Source organism: Ammospiza nelsoni, chromosome 5 (genome assembly GCF_027579445.1).
Source record: "Ammospiza nelsoni isolate bAmmNel1 chromosome 5, bAmmNel1.pri, whole genome shotgun sequence".
Taxonomy (NCBI): domain Eukaryota; kingdom Metazoa; phylum Chordata; class Aves; order Passeriformes; family Passerellidae; genus Ammospiza; species Ammospiza nelsoni.
Genome location: NC_080637.1, coordinates 36,061,922 through 36,088,888, shown reverse-complemented (window position 1 = coordinate 36,088,888; position 26,967 = coordinate 36,061,922). Strand labels below are relative to the sequence as shown.

General features: G+C 38.7%; 1 protein-coding gene across 1 annotated transcript in view; it reads right to left on the bottom strand.

Moving 5' to 3' along the window:
* The window catches only part of TRHDE (thyrotropin releasing hormone degrading enzyme), a 209,891-nt gene that overhangs the window by 170,099 nt on the left and 12,825 nt on the right, over positions 1-26,967 (bottom strand). The window contains exon 3 of the mRNA XM_059472905.1: positions 430-556. Within this exon, the coding sequence (XP_059328888.1) occupies positions 430-556 (127 nt within the window). The remainder of the gene's footprint in view (positions 1-429; positions 557-26,967) is intronic.

Below are 26,967 nucleotides of genomic sequence, written 5' to 3'. Positions count from 1 at the left end.
ACAGTCTTGCACTGCTACAGGTTGCCAGTTTCCACAAATATTTTCACTTCTGTTCCCCATTTAAGGCTGAGGCACCAAGGTGCAAGTATTACAGAACAAACATCTTCCAGTGGCTATCTCAGAGGAGTAAGGACCTAAACTGACAACATCAAAAAAACTAAGAAAAACTGAGCCCACTTATCAGTGAAAGGTCTCAGGTTCTCTACCCATTGTCTAACAAATGTAAATACTGACTGCTTCCTGCTCCTTTCATTTCCAGGTTGGAGAAAGCATATTTTGGTTTCCCTTCCTCCACAAGGAAAAATTTCTTATTTACTGATCCTCCTAAATTAACCCAAACATTTAACTTGAAATCTAATACATTACATTCCTTTAGCTGACTTAATCCCTCATTTCTGGGTTAACTTCACATTCTTTGGGAAATCTTACCCAATTTTGGCAGGGAATAGGGCACTTTAAAATAATCTTCATAAAACTCAATGAGTCTCCTTGTAATATTTAGAGCATAGTCCCCTGATCCTCTTCGGATTGCATCAGGCCTTGCATATAACCGTACCTGTTAAAAAACAAAGCAAAAGTCCAATTTCAGCATCTGCCTTTTACACCTATCCTACCAGAAGAGGTGAATTAATTACTTTATGGTCGCTATAAGGTGGCAGGATTATTCCCTTAAATGTATGACAATCATTCCCAAATATGATTGTCATACATTTGTCAAGTCATATCATAGTTGAAAACCAGAACTACCACAATTAAAGTTACAAAGTTCAGAAGTCACAATCTCCTACTTATTTGTGTTGCCAAGTAAAAATCTTGCACTCTTGTATCAAAATAAATATTCGAAGAAAATACGTGTGTTTGTTAGAGATATGATGGAAGAGTGGATTAGTATAATGGTTCTCTGCCTACACTGAATGTAGGCAGGATGCAGTGACTCAGTAGGAGAGAAGTTCATGGTCTGTTAAAGGCATATTATATCAAACCCTGGAAATATTAGCAGACTGTGAAGAAAAAAAATAATCGTTCTCTTTTCTCCTCTCCAGCAGTGACACTGTTACCCTCGATGAGCTATGGGAAGACTGCAAAAACGACCATTTCTAAGCTCATTCATGTACACAAACAATTAACATTCCTGAAACCTCCATGACTGCTTCAGGCTTCTGTTTCCAGAAAGCTGTAAATTAAAGCTGTTTGTATAAGCCACAGACTGCTCTGTTCAGTACAACACAGCTCACACATTTTAATACCTGGAGTGAACCAAGTGAACAGAACTCACCTTCATAATTCAGCATTCAAGTGTGGCCCTGATTCGGGACATAGCAGAAATTACTGCCAGGTTATTATTTCTTCCTTGTCCTTACAGTCTGTAGCAATTCCTTCATGCAAAGATGACACAGAGCCTACAACTGCTAACCAAGATGGGGACAGAAAGGAGAACCACTTTTTGTCCTCTCTCCTCATACCCTGCCTGATGGAAGCAGCACGTCCTTTGTCTCTAGTGACTGTGACAGAAGGTCTCTCCCCACAGTTCATAATGACCTGATGTAAATGAGACTCTCCCAAAGGTCAATCCTAATAATAATATCTGACTCGCCAGTACTTTCTGTGGTAGGATTAAATCCCAGCCAGGGCTCCCAAGGAAAGCAGTAGTGCAGAAATCAGAAAGTAACAATGCAAACATGAAGGAGAAATATCAGCTTTGGAATGTTTCTAAATGCTCTACTCTGGATTAAGAAAAGCCAATGGGATTTTTGGCTTCAGTGAAAGTATTACCAATACCAAGTATTGCTTTACTGCTCTTTTCCTGAAGCAGTTCAGCTATCCAAGTGGAAACCAGATATCAAGCCTAAGTACAGTGTACCTGCAATTCTCTTTAAACCCACTGCCTCTTGAGTTTCAGTATGGAGACACATTATTTGCTTCATTACAATGTCTATCTTCATATTTAATCTTTGTGTTGTATTAGACTCAATGTACAATCAACCATATAGTTATCATTCATAACATAAAATAGGTACTGGTGTAACCTGATGAGATATGTAATAAAGCAGACTCCTTATAATCACTACCTGAAAGCACATAGATCATCATCTGCACTCCTCCAAATACTATTTTTATTTATTGCTTCCTTTCAAAGTTAACAGTAACGTGTACATTGAAATGTTCCCTTATCTACTAAACTAAATACGGGTTTTAAAACAAAACACGTATTAACCACAGAGTTTATGGAAGGATGTTAAGAATCACAATTAGATTTGTGATGAACACTGTTTTGTATCATTAAACCTTTATACACAATTTTGCATAATTGCTTTACTGGCACAGTTGACTGTATCAGCAAATTAGGGAAAAAAAGAGTCAACCAAGTATGCAAAAAATCATTCAATTTGACAGTGGCCAAATCTGTCCATAATAAGAAAGAGGACAACAGAAGGGAAGAAAATAATAAGGAAATAGAAGAAAAATCAAGGTTCAACTTACTGCATTACAATGAATGTCTCCTGGCAAATATAGAAAAAGGCATGTAATGGTGTCTGAGATGGAGCCAAGGTACAAAAGCTGCAATGCTGCAAACTCTCATTTGTCTCCTGCCTAATGCTGAATGTAGTTTTATTTTGCCCATAAAGTTTCCCTATGTGCCCCTCTGCCTGCCCAGAATAGCTCTGGACTGCCAGGCCTCCATGGCTCACACCAAGGTCACCTATAAGCTGGAACACAGTTCAGAAACTACCCACACCTTTGTCCAGGTCTCTCAGGGGCTTTGAGGCAATAGATATTGTCAAAGCAGTCAACCATCTTCAAACACTGGGTCTTGCTTCTGCCTTTCACCCAGCAACCACCGAGCATGAAACGTATGGAGAACCTTGGACACACCACTACAGCCCTACCCCGGCCTCAGAAATTCCCTCTTGGTCAGCAGAGGGCTACCACAGGCAACAAACAGTCTGTGACACTGCCTACCTGGCTAGCTGCTTTGGATGGCACATTCTGGTCACATTAGGTGCCATCACAAAGTGAGGAGCTTGGTCCAGAATTCAGTCTAAAGGTTGGCACCTATAAGTTTGAAACTGAAGCCCCTAACTTTCACACACTGATGTTTCTTTAATGTATTTGGGCTTATTTTGACCATATCTTACTTCCAAATCCATCAAATAGGGACTATATTATTTCCTTAGTTTATAAGATTTTCAGTCAAAAGTAATTCAGTTTTTATATTGTACTCCAAAGAGGAACTTAAGTAAACAGAATGACAATTAAGACATGAGATTTATTTACAATAATTTGTTTGCTTCCTACTTGCATTTCAAAAGACAAGTGGGTAGTGTTACTTTAAAACTACATTGGACTGAACAACAATGCCGAATTTTTATTTATTTTCCCACAGGCTGTTTGACCACTGTCCTAAGATCTTGATTTTACAGTAATTTAAATAAGAGAAAAAACAAAGTTTTCCGCAGGGTCAGCCTAAATATATAACTACAAAAGGCAAACAGGTTTCCAGTATAAGTGCATCATTCATCACTCACCACAATGGCACCTACTGCCCTGCAAATAGTATTAATGCTCTTCTTCATAATCTTTGCAAGATTAGGTTAGACTATTATTTTCATGTGAGAAAGTGGAGACCAAAGAGAGACTAAGAGTAATTCTGGGTGCCTATCTTGACACTTGTCAATGTCAAGTCTATTTAACAGTTTTATTGCACTTAAAGCACTGTTCCCATTATATCTTACTGCAGTGGTGAACACTTTATCAAAGTTTTGGCCACAGGTGCTTTAGTTTGGGCATTCATGAAATCAGCAATACATGATTAATGACTAAATGAGACTCTGTCAGTTTATGTGATTTACTTGGCATCCCACAGCAACTCTGGTGGCAGAGGCAGGGAAGGAATTCAAAGCAGGCATTCATGCTTGTGACCACTTAACAACCTGCACCAAGTACCTTCCACATCTGGGAATTAATAAGATAGGTTCTGTTTGGACAACAGGTATATGAACAGAACACTGTTGGTCTTCTGATGCAGTCATAAGCATCCATTGAAAAATATCAGAAAAATGTTATGAAGAATCATATTTGTAATGACACTGCAATAATACCTAAAAATATAACAAAGTTTACACGTTTAACTCAAATTCTGAGGGTTTTTCTTAGCTCTCTCACATCTACATTTGCAACCATTACCAATTTTTCAACAGGAGTTTTGACTACAAAGAAAAAAAACCCAGCCCTCTCATTTCTCCCTCAAATGGAACCAAACTGACTGTCTCCTTCCTGTCACATGTTTGAGCAACTAGGTTTGTGCCTGCAGCCCTCCAAACCAGATCTCCTCTTTATAAGATACTTGTTAAAAACTCTGAAAGTTATTAGACATTCTAAATGAAATCTCAGCAACATAAATTTCCTCATTCTTTTCTAAAGTGGGCAAAAATGCGAGTTGTTTCCCCTTGTTTGCCTTCCAGAGGCCTGGAGTAGTTTCATAATAACTTTAAATAAACTCAATATCAGCCACACTTAGACAATATCTAAAAAAAAAATTCATTGTGAAGTATTACTTTAAAAATATTAGTAACCTTACTCAGGTTCTTAGAATTATTTTGGAAGCATTAGCAGAAAAAGTACTAAAATATTCCTGAAACTTGTATGGTAAATTCCTTGTATTTCTTATAAGTGATCAACAGCCTACTCCTCTATAGTTAGTCAAAATTATTTGCTATAAAACAGCATACTTTTACAAACAATTTGTAAATATTGCAACATTTTCTCTAGTCTGTCTCGGTATTTCAGCATCTGCTACATAAAATAAGTTGAAGAAATTTTAAAATATTGGCAATACCAGGTTGCCAGAACAGATAAATGTGGTTGTAAAATAAAAACTGTTTCCCACAGAGAGTCATGATATATGCTAAGAAATGTGCAACATACTTAAAACAAATCTCATCTAACTGAAGTTAGGTTATTACAGAGCATGAGAAAAATCTTCCTATCTACAACAGGTAAAAATTATCCATCAAAAAGAAAGCTAGCACTTGAAAAGAAAAGAGAGATTTTCTTGTCTTATTACCTCAGAGCACTTCCAAAAAATATGAACTAGTAACTATATACACTGGGTAAAATTCTGAGAAGTACAACTCTAGACAGCAACACACACCTTAATTTCTAGAGAATAGCAGGTTCACCAAAATTGTTTCTGTTGTACCAAAGACTAGTGATAATTTTACCATGTAAAAAAACAGAGGAACAGAATAAAAAGAAATAGAATTGTTCTATTTTGAAATTTTAAAATCACTACTTTTCTCTTTCTCTCTCTTTTTTTTTTTTTTTTTTTTTTTTTTTTTTTTTTTTTTGCATTAAAAGTTAAGTGAAAAGGAGCAGAGGATTAAACAGATGACAAATGGTAAGGAAAAACCTGCAGTAATTTTTTCACACTGTATGAAATACCTTGGATCAAACCAAAGGGTTTGTACAGTTCTGTAGGTTGAAAGAATATGGAATACATTCAGCATTTTGATCACAGCAACAAAAATGGAAAATTCATTATTTACATGTGTCTAATTGCAGAAAGACTGTGTTCCAACATTCTCCCATACATGAATTCACTGCAGATAAAGGAAGACCGGAGAGAATGGCACGATGTTCTTCCTCTGGCACTAGAGGAAACCTTTGCCACAAGCCTGCCAACCTGCTTTCCCAGGGAATTAAGGAAGTTGACAACCAGGCAGAAGTCAGCATGTTACAGTAAGAAGTCTGCATGCCTGAAGCACGCCATACACCAGAGCCCACCTCTTACTGTAGAATTAAATATGCACATCTTTGAAACCTCTGTTTTTGCAATGGTGCTATGTTTTTAGGGGAGCATCACCTTGCTTCATATCAAGACATTTGTATTCTTTTATTTATTGCTATAGTAAGGTTTACTAATCACAATAATCCTAGTAAAGTTTACTGATGACAATAATTCTCTACAATAGTCTGCATTCATTCTGCAAGGCATCTTTTCTTTAAATGTTTAGCCATCTTTTCCATGTCTTAAGACCACTCCAATTGCCATCACTGTCATCCCCTATGCCCTGGGGGGAATCACAGCTCACTGGATGAAAAATCCTGCTCCAAGGAAATAAAGTGGACCTCTATTTTAGCAAGGAAAGGCTTGTGAAAGCAGATGGCTCATTGGGCTCTGAAGAGCTAAAACAACATCTGCTGACTTCAACTGAATGACTCCTGTTAACTACAGGGGCTTTCAGACATTATGGAGACATGACTGGTCCAGCCTCTGGGCTAGGGACACTTCTACCAAGGCAATCTTCACCAACAGCATCTGCCATGTGTACAGTCCCTGTTTTTAGATCACCACTCAAGCAGTCCTTGTTAGTCAGTTGCACAGTAAGAAAAAAAAAGGAAAAAAAAATTTCTTTACATACAGGACTGTGCTTGGCTGTGGCCACTGATAGTTCAGATCATGCAAAGCAGGACTGGATCTCACACTTCTATCTCGTGCTATAAACAGCTTTCTGAATCTTGAAAACAGCCTGATGCAGGATTTACACAGGGGTAACTACTGCTGTATCTCTGTCACAGAATCAGGTACAACAAGGTCAGCTTTGAGGCCGACAAGGAGAGAAGAGGCATGTATAATCCTAACCCTTGGATGACACCATCAGAATTCACAGATATTGCCAACCATCTCACCACACAAAACCACTCCCAAAGATACCCACATAGAGAGCCTTTTCCCACCCCTGAATGCTGTCACATCACATAGGCATGTGGAAGCAAAAGAGAGTTGAGCCTGGCTCTCATTTAGCTTCCCACAATTGGAGAGATGCTGATCTCTCCAAGCAAACAGGGCTAATGTTCCAAAGCTAGCACATACCTGTTTTGCTAATGTCTAGGTGTCCTCTTCTCCCTTCTGTCTTTGATCCATCTTGTTACATGTACTTAAGTCTGAACAGACAGAGCAAATGCGAGCATGGAAACTGAGCCTAAGTCTGGTGACAACCATAAGTCTTGTTTTCTCAGGCAAGCACTGATTAGGTAACCTTGTATCAACACAGGAATTCACTTCACAATTAACGATAGTTATCCCTTCCACCTACTGCCCACAGAATTAAAAGTAACTTTGTCAGGTGTTTCAAAGGAGCTTGGAGTGCTTTCCCATTATGAAACAGATGTTTCTGCTCATCAACTGGTGTCAGCAAAGCCATCCTGGGAATAATGTCTCTTCTTTAATCCCTTCCTCAAAGCCAGGAGGCTCCACACAAAGCACTGCTCTTGGGAGGCCCCTCCAGATAAGCTCCAGCTCCAGATAAGCTCTATGCGACTATACCCCTAGGCTTAGTCCAGCACTGGTACATTTGGGATATTAGAATGATTTTAAAATCTCAGTTCAGAAAGGGCTTATGTGTTAGTTTAATTTCAAATACATGTTTAACCTCAGACATACCTTTACATGTTATAGATACAGAAGGCCCTAGTATTACAATAGAGCAGCACTTAAGAATTTTATAAAGGCCAATTAATAGTGTGTTGCTCTTTATTTCATCTGCAGCATCTTCAGCAGTGACACTCTCAGCTAAAAAACACATGCATTGCCTCTGTACTTAAGTGCTTCGATTTACTTGATAATCTGAAATCTTTTATAGATATTTTGCTCACTGACTATTTTAGGCACAGGTATTGTTTTTACCATTGTTACAGAGATAAAGATAGGGTCACATCACACATTCAATACAGCAGACATACGTCTGGATCCAACAGCCATGGCTGTGAACTCCCTGGATCACTTCTGCAACCAAGGCATTGCATCTCAAATGGGCTTTTAAATGTAATAAATTCAAAATAAATAACAGTTCACTACACACACAAATAAGCTACAGGCCAGGTTCCACTAAGAATACGTATGAATTGTTCCACATGTGCATGCACATATCTCCACAAGTTTTGTGTGGTGCAAATGCAATAAATTTTACAACACTGATAAGTAAAGGAAAGAGAGAGAGAGGTAGCTGTATTGAAATATCAATTCTGCTGTAGTGAACATAGTTAGATGTGATAATGGGAAGAAATTACCGAAGAATGCCTTTTTTCAATCTCCTATTCATTATTCATCATGGGCAATACTCAAAAAAGACTGCACGATAATGAAATGTGCTTACTGAATACCGAAGGAACAGCTCACCTTTAAAAGATGATTTTACTCCAAACTGAGCAGTCACACACAGCACTGCATTGAGCCTTTTTTGAATATAAATAAAACAAAACATGTTTAAAAATTTGAAGAATTGTCTTAGAGTTTGCTGAAATCAATGAGCATTCAATGACCAGATACTTAGGAACAACCTCTGCAAGAGACTGGATGGAACTCTTTTTTTATAGTAAGCAAACACAGTCTTGGAATCCTTATTCCAGATTCAGTTAACAGACCAGTTAAAATAAGAGAAGCCATTACTAAAGATAAAGTGTAAATGAAAGAAATGGTCACTGAGGGAATAACAGTGGTGGAGAGATGTCTCAGGGCATTAGGGGGGCCAGAACATTGTTGCAGGGCAAGGCAAAGAGGCTTTGAACAGAAATAATTTATATTCCTGGACAAAAACTTGTAGCATGACCCTGAGAAGTGAGACAAACTTTAGGAGTTCTAGGTGACAGTGGGCAAATGAGGAATATTAAGCAAAAAGACTGCCAGGTATTTTCAGAGTTGTGAAAGAGGGAGGATAGTTTTGTGCAGCCCCTTTCTAAGTAAACATGACCACATGGGACAAGCATCTAGTTGCCTCATCAATTCCTCATCTGAACCAAAACAAATGCAACTGCTCCAGCCAAAGGTGTAACAATATATTCTACCAGGAGGCAAAACTGTCACGCAGATATGCAGCAATTTCTAACTTGAGATCATAAAATACTTTGGAAAGTTAACGAGCTGCACTCACATATAAATCCAACCAGTGCTCAGCTGGCATACAATAAAATACTGGCTATGCCACTGACCACAGTGCCATTAAGATTAATTTAGAGCACTTAGAATCTCTATCATCTTGTTGAAATGGCTCAGGGACAGAAACTGAACATGTTAACAACTAATGTAGAACAAATGTAATTACAGACACAATTTCATAGCCATTTCAGCCAACTAAGACTGCCACAATCTCACCACCACATACTCAGTCATTTGGGCTCAACTATTCCATCAGCACTGGACTTCATCTCCTCTCACATGAGGAGAACTGTCATCTCTCAGATGAGTCAGCTAACTATGACAGGTGGGTAGTGTCCACATAGCCCAGCTTACTCACCTGGCCACCACAGGTTCAGTGCTAGAAAAAGCATGAGAAAGCATTTGCGGAGAGAAGAGAGGACCGTGACAGACTGCTTACAGATTAATTCAAATTATTACAGAACTTCAACCTACAAACAAGGTTCAAGTTCTTCCAAAGTGCTACTGTAGGGAATTCAGTGTCTAAACTGTTGAGATTCACAGTGGTTAAAGCTCCTTCCAGTCCTTTGTAGTTGGTGAAAAATCAGCATAGCTTCAGTTAACAAAGCGCAAAGATTTACATTTTTTACCAATTACACAAAGTTCTATATCACAAACCCAGTGGTAAGATGATGTGAGAATGGCTTTTTCCTCCAGAAAAACATATTTGCAGTAGATGTATCCCAAAAGTTAACACCTATTTTGATTTCCATTTGTTGGCCAGGGACTGACTGAATTGTCTTATTTCAAGTACTATTTATTCCCTCTTTTATAGTCAAAGCATTCGTATCACACATCATTCACAGATAATATTTCACCTACTCTTGGTTAAAAAAAGAAGAGCTTAAGAAGTACACAAGTTTAAAGAAAATGCTAACAAGGGGCCTACAATGTTCAGCAGCCCTATAGCATGCCCAATTTCACCTGGCTAGAGACTGCTTTGTCACAAGCACACATATGTTACCTTAGAGTAATTCCATTTGAAATGATAATGTGAAAACCGTAAGTGCTTATTTATATTTTGGCATTGCCTAGAGATTGTCAATATGACAGCACAATCCTTTAGTCAACTTAGTGCTTAGTCAACTACATAAATAGAAGTAAGAGATGTTTGTTATTGTCAGTCTCTCTGCCTAAAGACTAACAAGCAAAACATGGGGAAAATGAACTGTTATCATCCTCATTTTATAAATGAAAGTTACAGAAAGATGAGCTTAATATCAGGAAGAAAGTCTAAAAAAGAGACAGAAATAGAACTTGAATATCACTTCCCTAAACTGAAGAATCATCTTTTCATCATAAATCAACAACTTACTATTCCCAAAACACATTTTCTGAAAAATACTGCCTTTTCCATCACAAATTAAAAAAAAAAAAAAAAAATTCTATTTTTAGATTCCTTGGTCACAACATTTTTTTTCAAAAACCAAACCTAAACTTCATTCCAAACTGTAGACCTGTATCCCTGAAATTGCTTAACTTAGAAGCATTCTGAACACTGGTTTCTCACACTAACTCATGTCTAAGAGTAACCATCCCACTCCCATAACACCTTTTGTCAAGTGGCTACTATGCTGAGACTTATTTAGGTTTGTTTAAAGGCAAAGGTTATTTTATTATTCACTTAAAAGTAGTTACTTCAAGAGATGTCAATATAGTGGTCCCCTACAAAACGGCTACCGAGTAAAGTGATGTACCTGTCCAGAGCATAACAAAAAAAGACAGGAGGAGACAGAGACAGATTGTTCATGACAAACCAAAGATGAATGCAAGGACATGTCAATACTCTCCTGCTCCACATAAATTCTGCACAACCATAATGGAAACCCAGGTCTGGTATATATCTACTTCACCCTACTCATCGTATGTTTGCAGTAATCCTGACCAGTATAAGGAAAAAAAAAATAAATAAGGTGTGGTAAATAAAGGGAAGCACTGACAAAATGCAACCACAAGAAAAGCAAAGGAGAAGCACAGCTCACCTGTAACCTCAAGAGCATTTACTCAATGCATCGCTTTGTAACAGCGGCAATAAGCAAGAGGAACACAGCAAAGTATCTTGTGAGCTACATGTAAACTTAATAGAAAAACTGCTTGCAAGGTAAACAGATCAAAGCTATAAGGTGCTAAATTTTAAAGTATCCTTTAGAGTTTGTTGGCATTGAGGAAACACTACTTTGTAGACAAGTCTGCACTGCGCTGGATTGAGCTGGAGATTTTGTGAAAAATTGCATGTAGCTCTTAGAAGGGAGAAAAATATGCACATGGGAAATTTTGTGCTCTGGCTGGTACAAAAGCCATAACACAACCAAAAACAGGCTACACCAATACGAGCAACAACCATATTAACAGTGAGAGCTCCTTCAGGCTAAAAGGAGCAAAGAGACAAGCAATTAGGCCAGTGAAAACAAAAGCCATAAACCATGAAACAGGGAATCAAGAAATCAAACATTTTGTATGAAGGCACACTAAAATCCACTAAAAAGCTTCATTAGGAGCTCTGGTTCTCACTCTCAATTAATGTTTCAAATCTTTTTTTAATCTCCAAATTGACAGAACAATATAAAAATAAAATACAAGCTATATGCACTAATAATATTCAAACACTTTTGCTCAACTAGCCTCTAACAAAACCATGGGCAAATTAGGAGAGAGGTAGTTATCTGTCATTAACATCTCCAACTGGAAGTATTTCAGCCCCCTTCTGAGAACACCAATCTCAGTGTAAAACATGAAAACTAACAGAGGAAAAAAAATTCAAAGGCAAATTACAATTGTAAATAGAGAAGTGAAAATAGAGGAGTGAATCAATTAGAACATTATTCCTGTGTCAGGACTCCCATCTGAGAAAGATGAAGGCCACAACCAGGAAAGAAAGTGGCTCACCACCTAACCACTAGCCAGGACACACAGATAAGTACCAAACTGAAGATTTGCACCTTAAGACAGAAGAAGCTGAAAAATTTAAGTACTCTGACACATACAAACTTAAGCTAGTAAAGATGACTCTGAAGTATGCTGGTTTTAGTCTGCAAAATACACATTAATGTAATGTGAGTTGTTTAAATTAAAGTAGTATAAAATGTTTAACCATGGGGTTATTAATCAAATCCCTTTGATTAAATAAATTTCATATATTTCCAATATATGAAATACTCAGATGATTACGAAAAATATTTTTGCACACTTTATCATTCAAATTACTTTCCTCACCTTAAAAATTGCACTACTCAGGACATATGTCCTGTCAGAAAGACATGAGTTAATCAACAATGTCCTCTGCATGCCTATGAAAAAGGTCAATTTGCTAATGCTTGCTCATCAGTCACAGCTCAAACACCACATCTGGTTTACATCCAAACAGCCAGGCAGTCAGCTAAGCAGCTGAGGTTAAACTAGGTCTGGGTGACTATCACAGAAGTTTCCTAAAACAAAACAATTTGCTGAGAGCTGACCTCTTCATTCATATCAATGTGCTGGCTGCCATTAGATTAAAATGAAGTATTTAAGACAGGATCAATTACAAGAAGAAACCCTTCCTTACAAAAAAGTCAAGGCAACTCCTTTCTCAGGAAGGTAACTAGCACAAAGCAACAATACGGTCCAATGGATTATGGGAAGATGGAAAGAAGAGAAAATTTTCTGACACCTGGTATCAAGCACAGTGACATCTCAGGCAAAACTGAACTTGCACTAAAGGTTTAAGTCTTAAATAGCATGTCAATTAGGGAAATAGGAATACAAAAACATTTTTACCACCATCATTACTTCAGTTCCTAGCATAAAAAATAGACTGCACAAATATGTTTCTTTGCTGACAGTGGAGCAGATCACTGTTACTTGAACAGTCCTTCCTTCTCTTTTTTCTAGCTGATGAAGAATGCTATTCCCTTGCTTAGCTTCCAGCTGACACTCACATCAATAGAACAGCTTCATTAGTCTCTCTAACACTTTCTTATAGCCTAAGATAGCATCTCCTCTCATGAGATACCCTGACTGCGCAGTGCAAAGTAAACCTTTAAAATGGCAGCCTTTATTTGCTCCTCTTGTATCCCTACCCATAGCATAAACTGTGTCTACAACTAGAGGATCTGCAGATTACAAACGATTACTGCAGCAATATCAACAGTGCATGGGCAAAACCAGCATTTGTGCACTTAAGCAAGTAGACACCAAAAAATACAAAATTTTTTGGAAGCTTCCATAGGATAAAAGCACTAGAAAGGATAAAACGGGACCTTGCAAGGAAGGCTCCTCTTAAGTTTAACATATCAGAACAGCACATCAAATAGCCCTTTTCCCCAAAGTTTCTGGTGTTTGGGTGTTGTTGGCAGGACAATGAAAGACAAGACCCGTCCCCCAGTTCATGTACTCTTAATATGTGCAACAAAGTATCAGTGAGGACTTGAATCTCTGAGCTCGAAAATTTGATTTCCATAAGAAACAAACTGTCACTAATAACACACCTAAAAGACTATTACGAACAAAAGCAGACCAAAGGAGCTAGGCTGAGAAAATTAAGAGAGTCTTCAGATGAGTCTACAAAGTAAAGGAAACTGCTACCAGAAGCTTCTATGAAAAACATTTGTATAAATATCATTGACTAATATTCAGCTGCCAGTTTTGCCTAAAGCTCTCAAGCAGAGGCTACTGCCTCTAAAGTATCTACTATACTTTTCCCATGAGAGTGTTCAAAGCTGCCATTTTCTATTAGGCAGAGCAAGGGGAAAAAAAAAGATGAGGGAAGAAGAAAGAAATCCCAGGGAGAAGTATTGCTGCTGGATTGCCTGCTCACAGTGCTGAGTGACTCATTCTTAAATGGAAGGCCAAAGCTTAAAATGTTCCCTGGTTCAAGGACCAGTCAATCTCATTAACCCAACCCAAGGGATTAAGGCTATGAGACAGCCAACTTTAGCTGCTGTACTTCAGGGCCTCCCAAATGCTACCCAGGCCATGCACCTCCATGCATTACATCTACAAATCTATACAGGTCTCCTGACTTTTACTGTATTTTACTGTTGCCCAGCTTGTTCATGAAAAAAATAATAAAGGTCAGTAGTCACAGATTATGTTAAACAGTTATTAGAAAACTGCACCTCAGTTTTTTCCCTAACAAAATGAAAGGGTCTGATTCACTCACAAAAAAAAAGAGAAACCTAAACTAACCACAAGAACACTGCAGGCCTCTAGGTGGTGAGCTTATAAAATGGTATGCTTTTGAAAGAGAAGACACACAGAGATGAGAGCAACTTCAACTGACTTTATTAGTGAGGAGAGCTCCTCTCAAGAGCAGAGCATGGCACAAAGAGCTGGCAGGCACACCAGCATCACTGGGCATTACAATCCAGCGCCACTCAAAGACACGGGCATGGCAGAGGCAGAGCCGTGTCTGAGCTAATAAATCCTGACTTGCAAAACAGCAAATGACCTGGGACACGATGCTCTGCTGACAACGCTATCCCACTTTCTATTCTAGATCCCATTAAGGGATCCTCATACTTGTACTTGCTCTGTACTCCACTGAGAATTACTCATCTCTCCCTAAAAAGAGCAGATGATCTTCATCTTCACAGGAATGGGGTCAAGTATGGGCCGTGAAATAGCTGTAAGTCAACTGAACAGCCATCATTCTCCACACTCTTCTCCATTATTTTCTGTACCTGGACACTGTAACACAGCAGCCAAGGCCACTCCAATGATCTTCTCTGAACCAAGTTTCACTGATGCACATTCTGCAAAGCACACTCAAGACTGAGAAATGAGTCTTGTTCAAATGTTGATTTTCACTGCCATTTGTGCTGAAATGGCTAAAGGCCTTTCAGACTCTTGAGCAATAGGCATCCTGAAAGCTCTATGAATGTTAAAAAAAGAACAGTTTAATAGGTGGTGGCTTCTGAGCTCATAAAAAGCAAAGCATCTTCATCATACTCACAGAAGTGCAGATATTTTGGAACAAACTACAACTCCTAGATCACTGAAGGCTTGGGAATTATGGAAACAGATCAATTTACAAGGTTGCTCACATAAGAAAGCCAGTAAGCACAGTAAGGAAAAAATGTGGTAGCATTTCCTGCCATTTTGGTCCTGTAGCTTCAGAAGAAAAGTGAGATAAGAGAGCAAATACAAATTTAAGGGTTTGTCTACATTGAACACTGCAGTGTTTTAGGAGCTGACCTGCAGTGCATTCAGTCCCACATTACACAGCATTGTCACAATTATACAGTCTCTCCAATTAAATTAGTGGTATTTCTAGACCTGACCTTAGTGGGTATGTTACCTAGCCCTGCTAGTTTATATAACAGCAGCTTTCCTAGCAGTACATTGCTCTGCATTCATATGAATATAACCAGGATTTAAAACTTACAACAATCAATATCAACACAAAGATTAACAAAGTTAAGGAATGGATGAAACAATGACACCCTGTGAACATTTCTGACTCATTTAACTCCTGTGATAAGAAAAAAATTAAATCATTCTGTGGATACAAAACTAGAGTTCTGAATAGGTTTGTATATCTAATCTGAAAAGAAAGAGAACTCTGGTTAAAAAGTTTCCTGTACCCTTGTGGATTCCAAGATTCATTTATTGAAATGAAGAAGCTGGAAAAGAACAACCTAGAAAACAAATGTATTTTCAGCTGTACAAGGCGTTTAGAGGGCATTTGCAGTAATTTTGAGTCATCATAAACAGCCAATAGCACATTATACTACTATGAAATGCTACCCAGAATGTTGAATTTTAACTGGGAGGAAAGAGATTTCATTGTTGCTATTATTATGATTATTATATTACTATACTGCAAATAGGTACTGTGGAGACATAGCATCCATGATTACAGAACCTGTGATTCCACAGTCAGCTGTGGAATTCAAGAAGAAAATTCTAGCTTGCAAACAGTTTGCAGATGTTCAAGACTTCATTAAAAATACATTGTCAGACCCAATCGGGAACAAAATGCAAGTTTGCAGAAGTCTTTCAGAGTTGTTGCGGATTCCTTTCTGTGCTTTGATTCCAGTGTAGGCATATTCCCAAATGAATCCTGTTTCCATTGTGAGTTTACCACAAACAGTACTGCACTGTGCTAATGTAAAATAACTTGAAACATTTTATTTGGAAATAAAACAGAAAATGCACTTTCATTATTTCTTTTGACAAAATGAAATTGGTAAGTTTGCAAAAATTAAGTATTTTACTACTACTACAACTACATTCAATTCCAATGTAACTTGGTCATGTAGATATCACCACTACAGCCTATAACCCTAAGTGGTAGCTCTGCTTTCACAACCCAGAGGTTCAGCTGCCTGCCCACTCAGGTCCATTTCTGGTATTGCCTAGCTCTATAACTACTGAAAAAGAGTTAAAGGAAGTCTGGAAGGAGATAAGAGTTACAGACTGTTGTCAGTACAGAAAGTTACAGACTTTAAGATTATTGAGACACCATCATTAGGTCAAGGATTCAAGAAGGAAGTACCAACACAAAGGTATAAAATCATAGAGCATGGTTAGCTGGTCCCATTGGGAATCATTAACTCCAGTCATCACCATCGACAGTGTTGACAGAGCTGGTGGAAGATGGCAGCTCAGCAACACCGATTCTATAGAAAGGAGCCACACTGGACAATCCTGTCCAGCCAGTGCCTGCCAGGCCAGCATGGATTGTGAGCAGTGGGGAGCACAGTAAAACAGAACCTGGCAGCTCATTAACTCCTAGATATCTTGTGTATGCATTATCAAACAAATAATTTCTTTACACTTTTAAGACGAATGTATCCTATACACAGAATCCTTTTATACCCTGCCAAAACAACGTAACAGTGGTTGAAACAGGCTTTGCCAGTAATGGAATTTTGTTGTTGCCAAGGTAAATCCAATAACTAAAGAGGTTCTAAACATGTAAGTCATACTCATTCTTAGGATTTTACAGAATCAGGGAATCTATTTCCCCTACAATCAACTAATAATGAAGTAATTTTTCTTTATATAAATACAAGAATAAAATATAAAAGGCATGTACTTTAAAACACGGTCTGGGGTTAGCCATACTGGGCAATTGTGCGTTGCCAGGCACTGATTTGATTTTCATTATACTGCACTGACGGCAAAGTCATTTATCTTTTCTGCTCCCAGTCTCCTTTTATCTTTTCCGTATGCTTCTGTACTTTTCCTCTATCCTGCAGGGTTGCTGAATGCTGATGAGCAGAAAATGGTACAAAGCCACAGACAGCCTCTTTCAGATTAAAAGTTCAGGTATGGAAGGTCCAACTTTTTCCATTTTGGGGTTTCCAAAGAAGCTGTATATTTGGCATTGTCAGATTTATAAAGATCAGTTAAATACTTCACTGGCAGTCATTCTCTAGAACAGACAGACTTTCAAACAATGAATGATGTTTCACTCATAGTTCTAGTTCTTTCCCATTAAAAACAGAAATTATACTCCTGTCACTGTAGTCTTGGATATTTAAACAAATAATGAAACAAATTAAAATTAAAAAAAAAAAAAGAAAATAAAAGCAGTTTTCCACATACCAGAACGATGATTTTTTAACTTTTTTTTTTTTAACTTTTTGTTATATTCTTAGATTACTAGCATTCCATAAAAGTCAGGAAATATGGCAATATAAAGAAAAGTATCTTCCTAGCCTTATGGTACTTATCCTTTACGTGTTAGGATCTCACCGGCGATGTGCATACAACTGACAACTATCAACGCACCAGCTGAACTTGTCATTATTGGTTTGTTAGTACCGAATCAGGACTGCTGTAATCCTGTTTCTCACCAAAACAAAACCTAAGTGTATAATGTCATGAGAGACAATACATCCCTCTTGAAATAAAGTGGAATGAAAATTTGTTCAAACAGAATTACAGTCGGAACTCGATAGCTGATGCTTGACAAAGCAGACACTTCAGTTGCATTTCAGATCCCAAAGGTCTCTATGCTGTTCATGTCTGTACACAAGATGGTATCTGTACCTCTGCTGTCAGGCAGTGGCAGTCTGTTCAACAGGGTTAATAGCACCTAAAGAAGGATTCAGAATACTCCTGAACAGATACACAGGCTAAAATGCACTCAGAAGAGTTGAAGATGTTGGTCAATCTCAGCACAATTTTCACTGCTAATGTTATCAGACTTCTCACATAGCAGTGACCCAAACCATAACTACCCATGACTTCTAACAACAACCACCTTTATATTCTCTATTCACCTGATTAGGCATATATATTATCACACTATCTGCATCTTTTTCAGCAAGACATTTTAGTCACCTTCCATACAAGTTCCCTGCCACAAAACAGAACACACAATTGCTATCTTCTTGTAGGTCATGAACTCTTCTGAGTGTCATGAACCCTGCCACAGCAGCAGAGATAAGCAATAAGGAATGTGTCCAGAACTGATGTGGACAAATAAGAAGAAAAGCATTCAGTCTACACAGAATTATTCAGAACAGTCATATGTACAAAATGCTGCAGGTGAATCTCATGACAGCAAGTGGCTGGTTGGTAAAACAGTGGAAGAAATTTAACATCAGTAAGTGCAAAGAAATGTAAACAGAAAAACATAACCCTGACTATGCATACAGATTAGCAGTCTACATTAGCTATAGCTCAGGGAAGAATTCTTGGGAATCTCTGTGGCCAGCTCTCTGAAAACATCAGCTCAGTGCTCAACAGATATTCAACAGGCAAACACAAAGTTACAAGTGATTAAGGAAAGGAAAAAAACCCAAAAAATTATTATGCCACAGAACAAACACAAGCATATCAACTTTGAGCATTGTAGGCAGTTGCGACACCACCCCTCTCTCTTGTTCATTGTTTCAAACAGACACTATAGAACTTAAAATGCACAGGGAAAGGTGAAAAGAATAGAAAGAGATGGGAAGTGAATTCCGTGCAAAGAGAGATTAAGTAATTTTGAGTTCTGAAAAAGAACAGCTAAACTATCTATAGACTCAGGACTGGTACATAGCAAATGGAAAACAATCAGTCACTGATCATCACAGAAAAAAGAGAGAGAGGACAATGAAAATGTGGAATAAATGCATTTAAGTAAATGAGACATGTAAGTAAAATACAGATCTTGTTGCCACCAATTGTCAGAGTGTGAAGTTCAACAGCTTCCAATCCAGATAATCCACATTCACAGAGAGCAAGTCCTTTGGCCAGGGGCCCATGTACAACTCCAGGTCAGGGGCACTGATAAACTAGAGTTTAGGAGTAGTACTCCACTGACTGTCTTCTCTAAACTGGTCTCCATATAGAGCATAGGAAAATATTTTCCTCTGTGTCTGTTTTTACATTCGCTGTGCTGTGTTTTTTAATAAATACTGGGGGAAAAATATCTCAGTGTAAACTACTATGACTCAAAGACCAACTCTGGCTGTGGGTCCTTTACAGACCCCTTCCTTGGATAACAGGACTTTTCCCTTCAATATTATTACCAAAACAGCTAGATTTCAGAAAATAAATGATAACGGGTTCTTAATAATCAGGAAGGTGAGTACAGATAGAGGAACAGTAACATCTCACTCTTCTGAATGAGCTCTTGTAATGCCAAACACTTGCATTAACTTCTCCAACTGAGCAACAGCTTGGTTGTCATTGATTGTCATCCCTCATGGTTAGAGGGATGCTTCACGAAGTTAGAGAGTTAAGGTTAGTCATGTTTCTCAATGACACCTCCACGAGTCATCAAGAGTGGCAAAGTTTCTTCATAGAGTTTTATATTGTTCTTTCTCCACATTTATGACAGCATATCACTAAAAAGGACAGCTGTGTATTTCCTTCTCCTCCCAAATTAGACCCACAGACTATCCACATATTGGATGAGAAGGTTGTCAAAAGGGGTCATTAAATTTTTTTTAGTTTCTCATTAGACAATTCCAGGCTCACTGTCCAACCACAGATCACTAGATTTGACAGAAATGATACAGCAAAGTGTGCAGGCAAAGGACAGGAAGGAACAACACAAGTCTATTCAGTAGTAACTTTCAGCTACGCTGCTTCACTCACAATGGTGAAATGCAATCCATGGTGTTGGAGTCCTGGATGCTGAGAATTTGAGACTTACTGTGCTGACAGACTCTGACTCCCAGGAGGGCACTGCGTTTGACCTCCCCAAGCGTGGAGAAGGCTTCCAAAATTGACTGATAGCACTGGGACTACTGTTAGTTTGATTAGAAGTGCGTAATATCACAGGGTGGAAAACTTAAGAGTTTAAGGTTTGAGAATACAGTAATATTTATAGAGCAAGATGGATGTTTTAGGGTGGAGGCTGGTCCTTCTTTACCTTCTTCTTCCTTCTTCTTCATGGGTTTGGGTGGTATTTTGTAATTGGACAGAAAAGTCTGCATTGCGGACTTTGAGTGATTAGTTATTCCGTTAAAAGTGAAAATAATTTAGGTGTCATTTCTTAACTGGATAGTTTAGCCTTAAAAGACCTTGTAACAAAAGATAGCCATTTTGTACCTTGTTAGTGAACTACTGCAGAACTCACTTCCCATGAGACTGTAGCATATATAAGAAAATAAACATCTAAGCCTAAACATGAAATATTATCTCGAAAGTTTCTATCCCAACCTTGACAGAGATAGAGAAAAGAAGCTGAAAACCAGCACTGTGTTTAAGCAGCACTATTTGAACTTGGTCTGCTGAATGGAAAACACAATTCCTTGAACCTGAAAGATGGTGAGCCTGAAGTGACTAGAAACCACAAAGCAGTTAACAAAAAAAATCAAGAAAAGGTGGTAAAATCTGTGGTTAGAGGATGTTAGATAAAGCAGAGCTTGTTCAAGTTCAGGTGACAGAACTCTAAAAATATGAAAAACACTTCAACTTGTAATTGTAATTACAACAACAGCTCAACTTAATGAAAACATCCCAGCATCAGTAAATCATGACTGCCTTTAAGAGGAAGTATCTTTCAGAGCAGATAGATTCTGCTGGGAAATCAGTTTTGTTCTTTTCTGGACTTCCTCATGTAGGTACTGCAAGGTGTAACTGTACTGGTGAGACCAGTTACGGAACAGAATGTATAATTAAATGTATTTAAATACTTCAAATTCTGCTAAAGCACAAATGTACATACAAAACAGCACTCAGGATATTTCTTCAGAGCCATCAACCCTGAATAACAGAACTGTGAAGCCAGGCAACTCTACACTACCAGCTGCACTATGATTCAGAGATCCTTTTTATCCTCACAATACTTCATGGTAGTATAATCATTCCTAGTCATGTGTGATTCATCAAAGTATTTTGTAGTAAAGACAAATGTTATAATACGCCCTATTGTAACCATGCAAATTACTGATGTTCATTTCCATACCTAAATTATGCTTTTGCTGAACTTTTTCTGCAGCTTAAGCAGCTCTCATGTTCCAAGCTAGTTCAGCATTTCAAAGTTGCTTCATAGCAAGGAGTCCCAAGTTTTCTAAGAGGTGGCCTTCTTCATCCCCTTTCACTTTCTCAAGCCTCTTTATGCTTTACACATCACTGTTTTGAAGAGGTTTGCACTAGGATCTTAACTCTAAGCTATCACCCAATCTCCTCTGTATGCCTCACGTTTCCTGTGGACAGAAGTTACGTAAGCTCACTTGGCAGACAAACTATACAGTACTTGCCTCAGCAACTGGGAATGACAGGTGTTCTGTACATCATCACAAGCCAAGCAACACAGAGACACAGGGAAAAGTTTCAACCCTCCTTTTTTACATAAAGATACATCTTCGCAAAGGATTCATCTTTCTGCTCTCCTGGGGCTTTTTTTTTTTAAGTGATCATCAGGGTCATCAGGTGACTGCAAAGCTATTTTAGAATGGCTCATATTAACTGCCTAAATTTCCACTTCAGACCTGATGGTCTTGTCTTAAGAATAAACATTCAACAGCCCCAGAGGAAGTCAAATAGAACACAAGTATAAACCACCACTCCACATTCTACAGTTATAACAAGAAATCACAATAAAGATCGAATACAACCTGAGCATGGCATGATAGGAGACTTCCAAAGAAAGGCAGAATGCTACTACAGTAAGTTACCTCTCCTGGTGCTTACTGCAGGAAGGTTGTACAGTAAAAATATTGTGGACTGAAACAAATCAGGTATTTCCTGTGATCACTCTGTTCTTTTACTTAAGAGCTGCATATTTAACATTTTAAACATATAAAATTGCTAAGGAATAAACAGCAAAGGTTAATGATACGAAGAAAAGCAAGTTTGAGCACCACACACAGAATCACACAGAAGGACAAGGCTGGAAGAGACTTTCAAGATCATCAAGTCCAACCCACACCCTATGCACCTTAACTAAACCATGGCACCAAGTGCCATATCCAGTCTTTTTTTGAACACATCCAGGGATGGTGACTCCACCACCTCCCCAGGCAGACCATTCCAATATTTTATCACTCTTTCTGTGAAAAACTTCTTCCTAATATCTAACCTATATTTCCCTTGATGCAGCCCAAGACTGCGTCCTCTTGTTCTGACAGTTGTTGCCCGGAGAAAGAGACTGGCCCCTACCTGACTTTTCATCCCCCAAATCCTGTTAGTAGAATTTCAGTAAGAAACTGAGAGAAGATTGAGAAGAATTATTCATTTAGTTTTGTGAGAGGAAAAAAAAAACCCACTGTATGTCATCTCTGATTCAGCAGTGGCCAAAAATCTATTTATGAATGCATACACATTCATATATATGACTTTGAATAAAGCAATAGATCTTATCACTCACTTACATTCCCACATGCAGATTTGGGCTTCTACCTGAAAAACACACATCCAACTATCAGACAAAAAAACTAAAACTATCAAACTTTCTCATCAGGTATAAACCCTTTTCTCCATGGTATGTAAAGTGCAACAATGAACTTACAACAACATTATCGAATTTCAAACATATAGGAACACTTTCCAGTAAAACAAAACACAGCGTGATCTTATTTATTGTTCAACAATGGTCTGTGATTTATTTAGCCAGGGGATTGAAGAGCTACAAGAAACGCATGTGGTATGCAAATGATTCAGTAGGTGTACTTTCTTTGAAATTATTCTCTAGGAATCCATTTCCCTTCTTCCTCCTCCACCTTTTATTTCCTTTTACCTTTATTAACTGAGGTACTGCTTGCCATCCTGAGGATATGCAGGAAACTCTTTAACTGAGGTTCCAAGCTGCTGTGACTACCAAACTATCACCATGCTTGGGAAAAGGGAGGTGAGAGGGGAAAAAAAAAAGTGTGAGTAACCCCAGAGGTAAATGCTAATAATCACCTTTTGCTTCTTATCCTCTCTGCCACCCAGTAATTTCAAATAAATAAAATATTAGTCTTCTTGTTCTGTCCCACATTGCCGCACAGCGCCACTGCATGCTATGAAACAAAATGCATTGCTAAACATTTTCATGATAATCCACTGTGGGATAACTTTTTAATAAACTTTAGGTCATTTACCCTTCAAAGATAAACATAATCTGCTTTCAAAGTATGCTGTTCCAAATACAAAGATAACATGCTCAGTTCTCATTTCTAACTGCTCTTGCTAGGTCTCAACAGCATGCAGCAGCCAGAAAGCTGCCAGGCAGGAGCAGCAGAGGATCTCCTAGGGGTACCATTCAGTGGAACCAGGCCAACAGAGCTGGTTCTCTGGCACCTGTCCCCACCTAAGTGTGTGAGAGGCATGCCAGGGGATGGGGCCACATGCAGAGCTCGAGCAGTTGGACAGTCACAGCAATCACTATGAGCTGGAATAACTTGAGAATGAGAGCATTGCCTACAAGGCAGTCAGTCAGCCTCGCTATTTCCACTGCAGCAGTTTGCCCTGTGCAAACAGCACCCCTGGAGAATAGCAGGAAAGGACATGTCAAGCCATGGAGGCTAGACTCTGGAAAAGCACATTTACAGATTCACAGAATATTCTGAGTTGGAAAGGATCCATCAGGATCATCGAGTCCAACTCCTGGCCCTGCACAGCACCATCTCCAAGAATCACTCCATGTGCCTGAAAGCATTGTCCAAATGCCTCTTGAACTCTTGACAGGTTTAGTGCTATGACCACTACCCTGGGGAGCCTGTTCCAGTGTTCAAGCACACTCTGGGGGAAAAACCATTTCCTGATATCCAGCCTAAATCTCCCTGACTCAGCTTCATGCCATCTCCTTGAGTCCTGTCACTGGTCACAAGAGTGAAGAGATCCATACCTGCTCCTCTGCTTCCCCTCATAAGAATGTTGAAGACACAATGAGATATCTCCTCAGTCTCCTCTTCTCCAGGCTGAACAGACCAAGTGACCTCAGCCACTCCTCACAAGGCTACCCCTCAAGGCCCTTTGTTGGAATCCATAAAGTTAGAAAGCTTTTAGGAAATAGTTAAAAAAGTATAAGCCTCAGACTGAAGTTTTGTTAGCATTGCAGATACAGCAGAAAAGTTTCCCAAGCAGTAGAGCATACGTGACAAACAACAATAGGCCTCTGTAGAATTGGCTTAAAGATAACAACAAGGTTATTTAATGTATATCTTTAGAAAGTTAGCATGAATAGAGCTCTGTTCTTTGTCTCTTATGAACCAGTCTTTGTTCTAACTACCATTACGTGTGTTTTATAAGATTGGATAGAATGCTTGTCAATATGTGTTGTTCTATGTATGATTAGCTGAAATCTAGACTGAGATAGTTTTATGTCATTCTGTATTACCCCACCTTCTCTAGCATTCCCTGTAGATCAGCGAGCTGTTAACATCCTGTCTCCATTGTCTAGCAATGTCCTGAGACTAATGTGCTGAGAAAATAAAAGCAAAAAGCTCTTGTCACTAGTCTAGTTTGTCCAGTGCTGTCCATATTTAGACATTCTACCGCAGCGAGTTCCTTTTTTAAAACGTGAGTTCCTGACACAATTGAACATATATTTTCCCATATACACCTAAACCCCACACCCTTCACCATCCTCATGGCTCTTTTCTGGACACTATCTAATAGCTTATTATCTTTTTGATATTGTGGCACCCAGAACTGCCCCCAGCACTTGAGGTGAGGCTGCCCCAGTGCAGAGCACAGCAGGACAGTCCCCTCCCTTGCCTGGCTGGTGATGCTGGGCCTGATGGACCCTGGGACAGGGTTGGCCTCTCCTGGCTGCCAGGGCACTGCTGACCTATGTTCAGCCATCAACCAGGATCCCGAAGTCACTTTCTGCAGCACTGCTCTCCAGCATCTCATTCCATTCCAGCACCTGATTAAAAAAAGCTTTCAAAAAAGGTATCTGAAGTGTGAAAGCACCCCACTGTAAGAGTAAAAGAGCTCTGTAAACCCTACAATACCTTAGAAGAAAATCGAATTGACTAGGTATTCTACTAGTAAAAATGGGGGCAAATACCATAAACCTTCAGGCAGCAAAAAATACTGGGACAAAGGCAAAAAATAAGGTGGCATTTGTGCAGGTTTTCCGACACAAAAACAATAGGTCAAGGCAAGCCTAAAAGGTGAACATTACAGACATCAGACTGTCTGTCCTCAAAAAGGAGGCTTGGACCAGCAACAGGCATGAATTTCCAAAATAAGAGGTTACTTTCTCACCATTGGCTATAAAAACTGGGAACAAACAGGCTAAGTTTCTCATTCCTGTAAGAAAAATACAATTTAAATTTACCTAAACCCTGGAGGAGACACTGGTCTATAAATAAATATAAGCACACATCCCTCTCCTCCATCAATGAATACTGTATCTGTCACTCAACTAGATGTCAGCTAAGTCTATAATCCATTTTCACTGCTAGAGCACAGTTACTACAGTAGGCACACAGGAAAGCACTGGCTTGACTGACAGATGTTCAGGCTGGTGCAGGAATGTGTTCACCTTTATGTTGTTCTGGCGTGAGATACCTCCTACAGATTATTTGGCACATCACTTTTGCTTTTATAGCAAGAGTATGACTCTTACAGAAAGACACTAAGACTTGTGCTACTTCTTTGGGTGTCAGAGAGCAGTATTCATGCTGATTCTAAGGACAGACGAATAAGTTAATGAAATAAAATATGACAGCACAACATAAGAAGCATAAGGAGACATGAAACAACATAGTACAGAAAGCAGAGTGCAGCTTGAGTGCTCAGTCTTGGCTATGAGTTGCATTGTCACAGCACATACTACTAAGCATATGTTCATTAGCACATGAAAGGGAAGTCTTCTCTTACATCTCCCTCCTTTCCTTGTTTGTAATGTGGGAAGTAGGAGGAACTGCATGCACTTCACTCTACTCTCCTCTGGGCAAATGGCAGGGAAGGAGTGGGAAATACTGTCTCAGACCTTTCTTTTCCTTCCTTAGCCAGCAGAGACCCCAGATGAAGTGCTACAGGCTGAACTGCTCTTGAATGTACAGAACTACAATTAGGAAGCTGCTCTGACAACCATCAGGCCAGGAATCATGTGCTGCCTCTCCCTCTTCACTGTAATTGCAAGCAAGCCATAAACCTACAAAATAGCCACAAATTAAGAAACTGATTTGTGCTTTTCAACAGTCTTCTTGCTACTATATACGAAGTACACCACTGCCCTCAGATACTGACAGGTGATCTTCCTAGCCTAAACCAAAATAAAACAATGCTTCCAAACTCAAGTTTTTCAATTTAATAGCATTATTTGCAGAGTGCACCTGGGCATTGACATTAGTAAAACAAATATCACATTTAAACACAGCATGTACTACAAGTGCTGACAGAGAGAAATTTTTACAGGAGTAAGCACAATAAATGTACAGTGTTTTCCTAGTGCATTCGACTTGCAAATTCAACCAGAAATCAATAACAATGGATTGCAAGTTTGCAATTTATGTTTTTAACAAATTCCCTGGCATATTCAGTTTAGCATGGATGCTGATCACATAGGCTTTTGTTTGTTTGTATCATGTTTTGTAGCTACAGTATTTAAAAATTAATAAACTAGAAGTTATTTTCAATATACAAATCTGAAATAGAATGGGTAAATACATACTGATGCAGTG